Source organism: Sorex fumeus, unplaced genomic scaffold, assembly GCF_029834395.1.
Source record: "Sorex fumeus unplaced genomic scaffold, SorFum_2.1 ptg000129l, whole genome shotgun sequence".
Classification (NCBI taxonomy): domain Eukaryota; kingdom Metazoa; phylum Chordata; class Mammalia; order Eulipotyphla; family Soricidae; genus Sorex; species Sorex fumeus.
Window position 1 is genome coordinate 9,715,599 of NW_026606186.1, and position 14,851 is coordinate 9,730,449.

A 14,851-nucleotide genomic window follows, 5' to 3' on the forward strand; every position below is an offset into this window, starting at 1 on the left:
GTATGGCCACCCCAGCTTTTTTGAGGAATTTGTTTGCTTGAAGGATTGTTTTACATCCTTTCACTTTGAGACTGTGTTTGCTCTGACTGTTCAGATGTGTATCTGAGTACAGTACTAATTTCATTTCTTTACATGTGGCAATACAATTTCCCCAGCACCATTATAAAAGAGATTTTCTTCGCTCTACTTCATACACTTAGCTCCTCAGTGATAGATTAACCTGGGAGTTTAACTCAGTGCTCTCTATTCTACTTCTTTGCTCTGCAGGTCTATCTTTAATCCAGTACCATGCAGTTTTGATTGCTATGACTTTGTAGTATATTTCAAAGTTGGGAAATGCGATGTCTCCAATTTCTTTCTTTCTTTCTTTCTCTTCCTTAAAATTGCCTAGGCTATTCAAGAAGTTTTATAAAAAAAGAAGTTTTATGATTCTACATACATTTTAATAGAGTTTGTTCCACATCTTTGAAAACTGTCATTAGAATTATAATGGGTATTTTTCTGAATCTGTGTAATATTTCGAATAGAATGGTCATTTCAACAGTGTTGATTTTTCCAATACATGAATAGGAAGTGTTTTACCAGTTTCTGGTTTCTTCTTCTATTTCTCCTAGCAGTGGTTTATAGTTTTCACTAAAAAAGTCTTTCACCCCTTGTTAAATTTATTCCTAAGTATTTAATGCTGTGGGGCAATATTTTGAAAGGGATAGTAATTTTAATTTATTTTCGTCCTAGCTTATTCTTTTTATGAAGGAATGCCATGGGTTTTTTTCATATCAAATTTGTAACCTTCTACCTTACTGTGTTGGTTTATTATTTTTAAGAGTTTTTTTTTGCACAGTCTAGGGTTTTCAATGTATAATATCACCTCAACTACAAACAGTGATAGTTTGGCTTCTTCTTTTCTAATTTGGATTCCTTTGATTTATTTTTTATTGGCTGATTTCTCTGACTAGGACTTCTAAAACTTTACTAAATATGAAAGGTAATAATAGACCTCCTTGCCTTACACCTGATCTCAGGGGACAAATTTTCAGTTTTTTATCACTGAGTATGATATTGGTTATGAGTTTGTTGTAGATAGGCTATTAATATCTTGAGGCATGTTCTTCTGTCACTATTTTGGAGTAGGTTCATTTTTTATCATTAATGGGTATTGGATCATGGCAAAAGGAATTTCTGAGGCCTCATTTATAAGGATATTAATTTCATCTATTCACTCTTATGATCTAATCACTTCTAAACGATCTAAGTTCTAACTAGAATAATCCTTTCTGTTTGTTTTGGGGTCACACCTAGCATTGCTTAGGGCTTACTCCTGGCTCTACTCTCAGTGCACAAGGGACCATATACAGATCCAGGGACCAAACCCTGGTTGACTGCATGCAAGGCAAGTAGCCAATCTGCTGTACTATTCTTCCAGAGTTTGGTTTTGAATGAATTATTATTATAGCACAGTAGCACTGTCCTTCTGTTGTTCATCGATTTGCTCGAGTGGGCCCAGTAACGTCTCCATCGTGAGACTTGTTGTTACTGTGTTTGGCATAATGAATACGTCACGGGTAGCTTGCCAGGCAGGCGAGATACTCTCGGTAGCTTGCAGGGCTCTCTGGAAGGGACAGAGGAGGAATCGAACCCTGCTTGGCTGGGCCGGCTGTGTGCAAGCAAATGCCCTACTGCTGTGTACAAACATTATGTCAGTGGGAAACCATGTGCATCTGCCTATGTATATACGTTCTTATCATACACAAATATTAATTTTGTATAACTTAGATCCATGAATGTATAAGCAATTATTCTGAATGTAAGGGCCCTCTTGTCCTTTTCTATTTTCTTAAATTTCCCCTTAAATTACTTTTCTTATTTTCCTCAAAATCCTCTAAAGCAAAACATAATAATTTTACTTAGCAGAAGATGATTTTTAAGTTAACTCTAGGTTAATTGAGGCTTACTTGCATTTGACAGTCATAAAATATTTTATGTTCTAGGTATCAACTGGTTTTGGCATCACCTAAGGACTAACTTCTTGGGAAATTCATGGTGTTGGTGTTTCAAATAATGGTAAGTTGTGTTAATGAAGGAGCAGCTTTTTTTTTGTTTCATTCAATTGCCAGAAATGTATATTTTAAACTAATCTACTACAGGGTAAATATGTCACTGAAATATTTTGCTTATTTAATAATGTATTTATTTATTGTTTGAGGGCCACACTTGACTGTGCTCAGAGATTACTCCTGGCTCAGTTCTCAGGAATTACTCCTAGTGAATCTCAGGGGACCAGATCCTGGTACCATATGTTGTACCAGGGGTTGAACCCCTGTGAGCTACATGCAAGGCAAGTGCCTTAACTGCTGTATTATCTGTCCTGCCTGAATAGTGTCTCTATAACACATTGTGAGGAATGCCTTCATATTTTTATTTCCATAAAAACTTTCTGATTTTGTGGGTGATTGGTGTGGGGGATAATAGTAGGACTCAATGTATTTTCTCCCAATTTATATGGGTAACTGTGCAACTCAGTACCACATACAAATTGTATTTAATTTTAAAAATTTGATTTTTTTAAACAATGCTGCAACTTTTATTGGTCTGAGTTTCATTACAATCAAAAAGTTTTTGTTCCAGTGAAGAAGAGAATTGGAAGACATAGCTAACAAATCTATGCATCTTTGCAGCTAGAAATTCACAACGAAACTAAAAGAACAACAATCCCACTAAAGCTAAAAAGACCTCAAAGTTGTTTCTCTCTCTGGGATCATAAAAATAAATAGAAAGATTACTTTCTGACCAAAAAATCCTATTTCCTTGAAAAAGAAAAGGAAGGTGGGTTATCAAAGGTGAAGCGAGAGACCAGAAAAATAGTGTAGCAGGTAGAGCATTTACACATGACTGACCCAAGTTTGATTCCCAGCATCCCATACAGTACCCCTGAGCTGCCAAAAATGATCCCTGAGCACAGAGCCAGGAGTAAGCCCTGAGCATCGCAGGGAATGGTCAAATTGAACCAAGGGGGGAAAAAAGAAAGAAAGCAAAAGTGGTGTGAGAAAAGATAAAAGAGGCTGGGTTAAGAAGACACATAGCTTACAGTCACCTGGAGAAGTCATTGGCCAATTAGAGTCAAGGAAACAAGTAGCATGTATGGATAAACCTGTCACTGTCCTCAGTTTCTCATTTGTTGGTTGCATTCAGCTGAGTGGTACACTTTTTATACAGTTGATACTCCTTGGTAGCAAAAACCACAAATCCCATGTGAACCAGTGACAGACCTTATTATATCTTTACTTGTCAATTATGTTAAACAAATTAGCTTCCTGACTTGTACCTGTTTCAGAATAAACTGTACCATTAATAAAAATTATGGGCATGTAATTAATATTAGTACCAAAATGCCATCAAGAAAACAACCACTGGTAGAAGTAATTAACTCCATGTCATGTGTAATATTCATGAAATTTGATAGAAAAAGATGGGAATTTCATAATATTAAGAAACTCTTGTTTGAGAATAGAACATTTTTCCCCAAAAGGAAACTTTTTTTTTTGGTATTCTGGGTCATACCCGGTGATTCTCTGGGGTTATTCCTGGTTCTGCACTCAGGAATTCCTTCTGATGGTGCTCATGGGACCATAGGGGATCTGAGATCCAAACCTGTCAATTATGTGCAAAGCAAATGACCTACTCACATACTATCACTTCAGCCCTGGATCATTTTCTTTGAGAGATGTTCATGGGAAAATTTAAAGATAAAATTATGGGGCTGGAGCAATAGCACAGTGGTGTTTGCCTTACACATGGTTCGATTCCCAGCATCCCATATGGTTCCCTGCACAGTGCCAGGGGTAATTCCTGAGTGCAGAGCTAGGAGCAACCCCTGTGCATCGCTGGAGTGACCCAAAGGTAAAGGTAAAGGTAAAGGCCCTCCCGTTGATCATCGATTTGCTCGAGCAGGCCCAGTAACGTCTCCGTTGGAGACTTTGTTGTTACTGTGTCTGGCATATCGAATACATCACGGGGAGCTTGCCAGGCTCTGCCGTGCGGGCGAGATACTCTCGGTAGCTTGCTGGGCTCTCCGAGAGGGGCGGAGGAATCGAACTCGGGTGGGCCATGTTGGCTGCGTGCAAGGCAAACGCCCTACCCGCTGTGCTATCGCTCCAGCCCAAAAAGCAAAAAAATAAATAAATAAAATAAAGATAAAATTACATGATGTTGGGATCCCCCCAAATAATCTGGGGATTGTAGGACAAAATGAATATAGGGAAAACAGAATTTCTCATAAGCTTATAATAACTGAAGCTGCGTCATTGGTACAGGGAAGCTCATTATGACATTCTCACTACTTTTTATATAGGTGCGAATTTTCCAGTGGAGTTCTTCACAACAAAAAATTTAGTTTAAGTCATAACAATGAGACACTTTTTACTTATGGTCTTTCTTTGTATGTACAAGATCAAGACAGATTCTGCAAATATCGCTGTGGTTCACTCTTGCAACTTTCAAACCTACTCTGGCAAGCCTATATAAACAGAAATCAGGCACCATCATGCTTTCTTCCACTTTCCCTCTTAATTCTTTTTATGGAGACATAATTATCACATATGTGCTAGTTTCCATTATAGAAAACAATGATTCTATTATGTATAAGTTGCAAAATGGTCACCTCACTGAGTCTAGTTAACATGTATGCTAGACACAGGTACAAATGCAAATATTTCACATGCAAATTTTTAAGATCTTGGGTTGGAGCAATAATACAGCAGGTAAGGTGCTTTACTTGTATGTGGCCAATCCAAACTCAATCCCCTATACCCTTGTATGGTCCCCTGAGCCCATCAGGAGTGATCCTTGAGCACAGAGCCAGGAGTTACCCCTGGGCAAAGCTGGGCTAAACAAAAGGGAAAAGCAAACAAAAGAAAAAAATATGCTATCTTATCATCGTTCAAATATAAATATGGTATCTTTACTACTGTGCTGTAAGTTTGGTCTATTCCTATGACCAAACTATTTCAGTTTTATCTTATAATTGGAATTTCTACCTTTTGACCATTTTTACTCCTTTTCCCCCATTCTTACATTTTCTACAGTATTTATATTTCTTGCTTACATTTTATCATATATTTCTTTATGCCTCCTTTATGAGGAAGCAGGTTTTTGTTTGTTTGTTTGTTTAATAGCAAATAGGGGCTGTGCATGCAGTTTTTCAAAGTATTAATTGATTTTGAGGAAGTATTAATAAACAGATTATTAAACAGAACTTTCCAGAAGATAGAAAAAGAGGAGAAGAGGAAAAGAAACTTTATATGAGAGTATTCTTTTCCTTAAAGCAAACCCAAGCCATTAAGAGGTGGTATAGCACTCTGGGAGCCCTGAAATCTCTTGTGTATTATTGCCTGTGCTAGGTCTCTGTATTGCCGATGGGCAGCAGGGATTAGTGAGTGAAGATTACTTACGGGTCGTAAACAACAATGTCACAGAGCCAACTGAGAGGGACTCCAGAACCTAAGTAGGTAAGTGGATTGCACCATGGCACCCACACCAGTCAATGTGTGACACTAGAATCAGTAGCCACAAAATAAGAAATAAACACTACTTTGTGCTGAGTGATCAGAGCATCTGAGTGAACTCAGCATTGAAATGGAGAGGGAAGATAGCAATGACTGTCAAAATGCAGATAACTGTCATTTTGTATCAACAGGGGGTTGAATGGAGTTTAAATTGAAGACAAACTTTATATTTTTGGTTGGGAATTACGAGAAGCAAGAGAAACAGTTCTCTCTCTCTCTCTCTCTCTCTCTCTCTCTCTCTCTTTTATTAGCGAGACACCATGAGGTACAGTTGTAGTCTTACAAATTTTTGTGCTTGGGTTTCAATTATACAATGATCAAATACCCATCCCTCCACCAGTGCCCATTTCCCACCACCACAGATCCCAGTATCCCTCCCACTCCCCATCCCCCCCATCCCACCCTGCCTCTGTGGCAGGGCATACCCTTTTGTTCTCTCTCTCCTTTTGGGTCTTGTGGTTTGCAAAAGAGGCATTGAGAAAAATAAATAAATAAATGCCAACTGCTTCTTATTGCTGATATGTAGGGAAAATGATATTTCTATATTAAGCTGTGTTCTGCAACCTTATTATAATCATTGTTTACTTCCAAGATTATTTTGTCCATTCTTTCAAATATCCAAAAAAAATGGACCATATTATTTATGAATAAAAGCACTTTTGTTTCTCCCCTCCTCCCCCGAAAAAAAAGAGAAACAGTTCTCAAGTAATCCCCTAGGAATACAAAGCAGGCTAGAATTGTCCGTAGGTGAAAGTTGCCAAAACTGGAATAATTGCTTAATGTGTAAGAGGCTATTTTTTAAGGATAAAAATATTTTGGAGTTAGATGAGATTAGTGCTTTGTACAAAATTGTCAGTGGACTCAATATCACTCAATTGCTCACTTTGAGGCAAATTTGGAAATGTATTTGGATGCTTAGTTTTGTTATGAGAATTGCTGGTGTGAAAATACCAGCAATGGTAGGAATTCATCTATAACTTCAGAGCTACTCTCAAGGCCATTTTCTTGGGGAACATTTAGTGATCTCGAAACCTGAGTTATGACAGAACTTCTATTCACCCTGAAACTACTTTTTATGCAGAGTAACATGGTAATGGTGCAGATCCTGGGTGTTGCATATTCTTGTGACTGAAGAGAAAGAACACTTGGTATTTAATAGCACTGTAGCACTGTCCACCCATTGTTCATCAATTTGCTGGAGCTAGCACCAGTAACGTCTCCATTGTGAGACTTGTTACTGTTTTTGGCATATCGAATATGCCACAGGGAGCTTGCCAGGCTCTGATGTGGGGGCGGGATACTCTCTATAACTTGCAGGGCTCTCAGAGAGGTATTTAATAAAAATAAATAAATAAATAAATAAATAAACAACCAACTTCTGTTTCTTAAGTTGTCCAGTATTCCAAGATATCCTTTAGTAAAGTCTACTACCAGAATATTTAATTATTGTCTGCCTCTCCACTAATCGTATCTGTTATGAAGGACTTACTTAACATCAGAATTTATCCCTGACCCTGAGCTTTTAACAAGAACAAATTGATCTAATTCTCACAAAAATCCTGTGCAGTATATGTTTCATTTATTTCCCTTAACAAGGGGGAATTCGGGTCACAAAATTAATTCTCCCAGGGTGAATGAGCTTGAGGCAGAAACAAGACCCAAGCCTAACATTCTGGTTCCTGAGCCCACCACACTAGCTCCCAAGAGCAGGTGTGTCTCCATGTTTGCTTCTCAGCAACAGCACACGGCCCAGTGGAAGAAGGCCCACACTAATTATAATCCATAAATTAATGCTTATCCTGGATTCCAACTCTAGAATAACTCATGTTTGGCTGAGCGGTCCTTAGAAAGTCATGGGACCTTTCTCTATTCAACACTTACTCAACTACCATATTTTAGATTTATAGAGATGAAATAGGATCATAGATCTGAAAAATGTTAAGAAAAGTTACTTTTTAAATAAGTGTAGAGGGTAACACAATAAATATGCTTCCTAATTCATATTCCTCTAAATACCTTGTATGAGAGAAGAAAGCTAAAAGATCGTTGATTCACAGAGAGTGATTTCCTTTTTTTCTAGCTTTTGCAGCCCTTCCCTTAGAGAGAATGGCTAAAGCTCCAGCAACCATTTTGACCATGATATATTATTTCTGAAGATGGAAGATCGATCCAGCATGGAAGAGTCAAAAGATAATAGCCCCTTCTACTCCCTGACTCTGATGACAGTTGAGGCTGACATACCTGTCTTGAATTTTTTTCACATGAGAAATGAATAAACATTTGTCTCAGGTAACCAACAGTTGTCTTGTTGTCTGTTGTATAGACAATAGTACTAATTCTAAGCATAAATTATTTTCTTCCTTGGCCAGCCTCATTTCCTTTCATAGTACTCATCACAGCGTGGTCTATTTTCAGTCCTAGACCTCAAGTTCCTTGAGCACTCTCTGATGATGTCAAGCCCCCCAGCTTTGTGCCTAACCTTTGAGGTGCCCAATGAATATTTGTTACATAAACATATCCAGTAGCATCTAAACTGTATTTCTCTCCATGGGTTCGTCTTCTCTCCCTTATATTTTATACCATATGCCAAACTTCTTCATCTGATTAAACTATCTTTCATCTCTCTCCATTATCTCTGCTTTTTGTTTTGGACTACACTCAGTGGTACCCAGAGATCACTCAGGGCATTTTACAGGATTGATGCCTGGCAGTGCTCATGAAATTATATGGTGCGTCTGAGTATAAACCCAAGTCAGCTGCATACACAGTAAGATTGTTCCAATAAACTTTTTTCACTAAATGCCTGAGTCACTTAAGTATATAGCACTGTATCACTGTCCTCCCATTGTTTATCAATTTGCTTGAGTGGATACCAGTAATGTCTCCATTGTGAAACTTGTTGTTACTGTGTTTGGCATATCGAATACGCCACAGGGAGCTTGCCAGGCTGTGTCGTGCGGGAGGGATACTCTTGGTAGCTTGTTGGGCTCTCTTACAGTCTCTTATAGCAGTTACGTGAAGCTTCTCTCAAGAGAACTTTGGAAGCAGCGAAGAAAGCAGGAAAGGCAGAAAAGAAGGTCAAAGAAAACTCAATGCCTCTTTTGCAAACCACAACACCCAAAAGGAGAAAGAGAACAAAAGGGAATGCCCTGCCACAGATGCAAGGTGGGATGAGGGGGTTGGGGGGTGGGAGGGATACTGGGACCCGTGGTGGTGGAAAATGGGCACTGGTGGAGGGATGGGTACTTGATCATTGTATAACTGAAACCCAAGCACAAATATTTGTAAGTCTACAACTGTAATTCATGGTGTTTCACTAATAAAAATTTTTTTTAAAAAGAAAATAGAATATAGACTCAACTCAAGTCCTTACCTCAGACTTCTCTTTTGAGGGGGCTCAGTAGATTGAATGATATCATAAGGTTGCCCCACCTTGAGATTTGGAACCTAGTTGTTATGTCTCCCAGAGTAGGTTAACTGTTTACTGTGGTCAAATTATAGCACGAGGCCACTACTTCCCAGGCTTCTCTGGGCTGTCACCAGTGGCCAAGGTGACTCAATAAGAAAAACAGAGCAATAAAGAAACTAGCTATCAGCCCCGATGACATCTGTAGCATTGATGCCCTGGACCCAGCAAAGGGACCGGTTCAGGGCATCAGCTTCATATTCTACTCCCAGAAAGTATGGAAGCTAAAGCAGGCTTCAAGTACCTTGAGTCCAGTTCCGAAACATTTTTTTTTTTGCTTTCGGGTCACACCCGGTGATGCATGGGGGTTACTCCTGGCTCATGCACTCAGGATTTACTCCTGGGGATGTTCAGGGGACCATATGGGATGCTGGGAATCGAAATCGAGTTGGCCGTATGCAAGGCAAATGCCCTATCCTCTGTGCTATCACTCCAGCCCCAAGTTTTGAAATATTTTTAAGAGACTTTTATTTGGGTGTCTTTTCTGTTTGATTCATCACAGGCATGTTATTCACTTCAGATTTCAAAGTTGCCCATTAAGAGGTTATCATGTAAATTATTGGGTTTCTTTATTAGTGAACAAACTCTTAGACATTAATTATTAACCTCAGCACTCATTTCAACAAACCTTTTAAACAGAACTCACAAAACATAGCTACCTTACAACCACACTTTAATACTATTCCAGCCATGGATATCTTAAGCATAATATGTATATTTTTCTACTTGGGAAGAAGTTGGGGACAGGAGCAAACGTAAGTGAAAGATTTGATATTTTATTTGCAAGTGTTTTTGTAATAGTTATAGAGGAAGTGGAATTTCGTTCATGCCCTAAAAAATTAACTTCCTTTTCCTAAAAATTAACTTCCTACTTCTAAAAATTAATTTCCTACTTCTGAAAATAACCACTTTTATCTATTGGTCAATGCCGTTACTGGCCTGGCATGATTAGTATCCTAATATAAGATGGTATCCAGGTATTCATGAGAGGTAACTTGCTGATTAGTATTAGTATTTTGATTTAAGATGTTTTATGGAGACATAAGGAGCTGTCTGTCCTGGATTCTTTGAGGCCTGGAGTTAGTCGCCACTCGTTCCATGTACCTTGGTTTTTCATTAGGTTCTGTAGGTTTGTGGCCACCAGGATTCAAAGGGTTTGGGTGGAGGGCCAACACCTGCTCTCATCTGAGACTCCCTGGTGAAACTGGCCTGGTGTAAGGTCCAGGGGCATTTCTGGAGCATTATGACCTCTTGCCCACGAACTGCCCCAAAATACAATCCTATCTGTTTCTTTAGGGGACTCTATTAAACATTCCCCTGGATGATCTTTAGGATGCTTTCTGGAGTCTGCTAGTATTAGCATAGAAAAAATTACATTTTGAGAAATAAAGTATGTACTGCTAAGTGCACGAACTATTGATTATATGACTTGCTTCTCTTAGGTGAAAAATGTTTAAATATGCTTTATTAAAAGAATGGGCTGGAGTGATAGCACAGCAGGTAGGGTGTTTGCCTTGCACACGGCTGAACCGGTTTGATTCCTCCGCCCCTCTCAGAGAGTCCAGCAAGCTACCAAGAGTATCTCACCCGCACAGCAAAGCCTGGCAAACTCCCTGTGACGTATGGGATATGCCAAAAGCAGTAACAGAAAGTCTCACAATTTGTTGTGAGATGTTACTGGTGCCCTCTCGAACAAATCAGTGAACAATGGGAGGACAGAGCTACAGTGTTACAGTGATTAAAAGAATATCTCAATAATTTTGTTCTTTCAACAGATATGTTGTTTTTGCACCTAAAGCGTTCTGTGTTGGTGCCTCTGAAAACGTAGTGATTCAAGTTCATGGATATACAGAACCATTTGCTGTGTCTGTTGCTATTAAAAGTTATCCTGACAAAAATTTCAGATATTCCTTTGGGCAAGTCAACTTATCTCCAGAAAATAAATTCCAAGGCTCTGCAAGCTTAACTGTATGTATTTTTCCTCATCATCTCTAATTTCTCTTTGTAGAGTAAATGCATCATTAATGCACTCATCTCTTGTACATATAGATAAAGATATAATACACAATACAAAGGCGTGTGCACTGGTTGAGGAGAGGAAAATGTCCCATGTTTATATATTTAGGTCAGAATGAAATGTTAGAGAATTTGCTTTTGATTTATGGTTCATGTAAAAATACACAAGTCGGAATGTGTCAGATAAAAATGATAGAGGAGAAAAGGTTTGGTGTGTTGAAAACAACCAGTGTTGAAACTGTCTCAAAATTACATGTTGAATGCTAGGGAAAGATTATTTTACAGTGAAATTTTATATAATATTAGAAGAAAATATATCTGGAGAGAGATATATATTGATGTATCTCTTGTTCCAAAATGTTTATAGAATGCAGAGCATTCCATTTAGAACATATATTTTACTAAATTATCCTAACAGTTCAGGAAACATACTGGATTCTAGAAAATAATTATTTTGCTAAAATACATGTTACAGAAAGCAAAATTTTTCTCAGAGAAATATGTGAACCATATGTTCAAGTAATATGAAATAAATATTCATGAACCTATTAGTACAGATAGCTGACTATATCAATATGTTTGAGAAGGGCCACATAGTAATCATACATTAATATTTGTATAATTTAATATTAAAATATTGATATTTTAACAGATAGAACAAAAAGATTTGCCTGGAGGACCAAATGCAGTTTCACATGTGTACTTAGAAGTTCTATCTGCTTATTTTTCAAAAACAACAAAAATTCCACTACGTTATGACAATGGACTCATCTTTATTGAGACAGATAAATCTGTTTACTTTCAAGATGATAAATCAGGTATGAGGGGGGATTTTTTAAATATTATAGTTGAGGTAATATAATTATAATAAGTGCAAATATCTATGATTTTGGTATTCAGAGTTGTTGCACCTCTACCACTGCCAAAGTGCCAAAGACATGAGTATTTCTTTCCCCACCCCCCGGCCATCACCACCACCACTGCCAAGTCCTGATGCGACTTCCAGACCACTTCTTCCTTCCATCCAAGCCTTTCCCCACAACTGATTGATAATTTCAGTTCTCTCGTTAAACTTAAGAGTTTGTTATTAGTATATACTGTCTATTCCATTGCTTTTTTTCTTAAAAAAATCAATATAAATATAATCATTTAGCATGTGTCCTTCTCCCTTTGACTTATTTAATATGAAACTCTAGTTCCAACCGTGTTGGGAAAAAAAGAAAGATTTCATGTTTTATTATAGTTGAGAGAATTTCATTGCAAATAAATGCCACGACTTGTTGTTGCTATTGTTTGGACCATATCCAGCAGTGCTCAGGGCTCACTCTTGACTCTGTGCTCTGGAATTATTCCTGGCTATGCTAGGGAACTATAGATAATGTGGTGCTACAGATAAACCACATTTTTCCTGTTTTATTTTAGGCATGGGGGCTTCCAATATTGTTAATGATAATGATTGTGTATAAACACCACCGCCACCCCCAGAGTGTCTACTCCCTCCACTGTCATCCCTAGGTTCTCCCTCCCCCATCTCACTCCCCAATTCCCCCCTGATGACCAGTTCTGAGTTTCTGTTACCCCCTGGATACTTGATATACCCCTACTATCATTCCTTATATTCCACATATGAGAGAGATCATTCTGTGTCTGTGCCTTTCCCTCTGACTTTGTTCAGCAGGATACTCTCTAGGTCCATCCACATAGTAGAAAATTTCATGATGCAATCTTTTCTTAGAGCTGAACAGTATTCTGTTACCACAACATTTTAAATTGTGGATTGTTGTTGGACATTTGGGTTCTTTCTAAATCTCAGCTATTTTAAATGTTGCTGCTTTGGACAAAAGTGGGCATATAACCTTTATTTGTATCTTCTTGGGATATAAGCCAAGGAGTGGAATCACTGGATTATATGAGAGTTTTCTTTTTAATTTCATTAGAAGTCTCTAAATTGTTTTTTATAGAAATGGAATCTGATCATAACATTTCCACCAACAGTGGTTAAAGTTTCCTCTTTCGCCATATCCTCCATTGTGATAGGGATTGCAAAGACTTTGTATAATGCTTTGGGAAGAATTGTGGATTGTGAATTTAGATAGAATGCTAAACATTTTCTGTATTGATTTTCCAACCTATTGTTTTGCTTTGTTTATTGTTTCTAATACTTATTTTATTGGAGACTTTAAGGTTTAAGAGTAAATTTTAGTCTGGGGGGTGGTGATGGGGGAAAGATAGTTGATCAATGGATGAATCAGGACGATGACTTATTTTTGTGTTTCCCCCCCAAACCCACCACGAATGAAGTTAATTCTCTACTTATATCGTACAGAATCGTCAAGAATTTATGAACCAAAGATTAAGTTATAAATTATAAAAGCAAAAAATGAGAAACATATCAGTATAAAATAGAAAAAAACTTTAGAGTGATGCCAATTTTTACAAAATGGTTTTTAAACTTGAACTGATGTACTAATGAACATAAAGTTAATATGGGGGAAAATTATAGCATGAAATAAACTCATTTCCATTCTCTTTACAAATGATATTTCAGTTTCATTTTTTTTCTCTTTGGGCCGTACCCACTTGCCAAGGGGCAAGCAGCGGATGTGATCAAACACAGTTTGATCAAACTCCTGCATTCAAACATGCACTCCAGCCCTTTGATCTATCCCCCAGGCTCTTCAATTTCATTTCACAACCACAGTCTTGAACTAAATTGTGAAAACCAAAGCAATGTTTGCCTTTGTACCACAACTAGAAATCATTTCATTCTTTTTTCCCCCTAGTAAATTCTTTCTTACAGTAAAGTCACAGAAGGGGAAGAAGGTTTAGTTATGGATGTAGACTGAATTCGGCATATTTTATGAACCATCCTTAAAGAGAATGATTATGGTAACCTCAGATTCTCAGATTTGATTTATGGTGCTTTGCTACTTCTGTTGACACCACTTATTCTCCATTTTTTCTTGTCTACAATAATTTTAGTCATATTAATTCTTCTTTTGTATAAGCTGCCTTAAATCCAAAAATTATTTATGATAAGCTGAGTCATATTTTTATATGAATAGAAACTTTTTTTTTATAATTTATTTATTTATTGAATCACTGTGGGAAAAGTTACAGAGCTTTCGGGTTTAGGTCTCAGTCATGTAAATATCAAACACATTTCCCTTTACCAATACTTATTTTTAACCCCGAACCCCAATAGACCCCCACCTCCCCCCACCCCTCCCAATTCTTGTGAGGCAGATGAGTTCTAGTTAATACTCTATCTACTTTTACTAGATAGATTGTTTCGATAGAAGATGCACAATTATTGTTTAGAGTTTATGACCCACCCCCCACAATCAGATATGCTGAAACAGCATTGTGAAATGATTTGCTTTCTACAACTTGGTTTAAGAATAAAATGATGTCGCGTGGCCGCGATAGCGGCTGCGCGGTTTTGAATTTCTGCTATTTTACTTATTGACCCTGGAAGAATTTCTATTAAAAGTTAGATAGTTAAGAGATTGGTTTCTGTGCCCTGGAGTCGTGGCCGTGCCGGAGAGCCGCTCGTGGGGGGCAGCTGGCGACCTCGGTGGGGCGTGGGGGACGGCCCACAAAGCCCCCCTTCCCATGAGGTCCCCGCCGCTCCCGCCGAGCCCGGCTCAAACCTGCTGTCCACAAGGCTCCCGTGCGGCCGCCATCTTTCTTTCCAGAGAGGAGCGGGCGGGCCGGTCAACACCCTTTCCCCTCCGGGCAGGCTTGGTGGCGCGGTTTAACACATAGTCCATTTGCTTTTCTGCTCCAAGCGGCTGGTTCTCTGTGC

General features: G+C 38.2%; 1 protein-coding gene across 1 annotated transcript in view; it reads left to right on the forward strand.

Annotated features, from left to right (window-relative positions):
• Window positions 1–9,652: 9,652 nt before the first annotated feature.
• LOC130045792 (complement C5-like) overlaps window positions 9,653–14,851 on the forward strand; it is a 57,528-nt gene continuing 52,329 nt past the window's right edge. Inside the window, exons 1-3 of the mRNA XM_056138664.1 lie at window positions 9,653–9,782; window positions 10,803–10,995; window positions 11,696–11,861. Coding sequence (XP_055994639.1) covers window positions 9,718–9,782; window positions 10,803–10,995; window positions 11,696–11,861 — 424 coding nt within the window. The 5' untranslated portion in view covers window positions 9,653–9,717. The remainder of the gene's footprint in view (window positions 9,783–10,802; window positions 10,996–11,695; window positions 11,862–14,851) is intronic.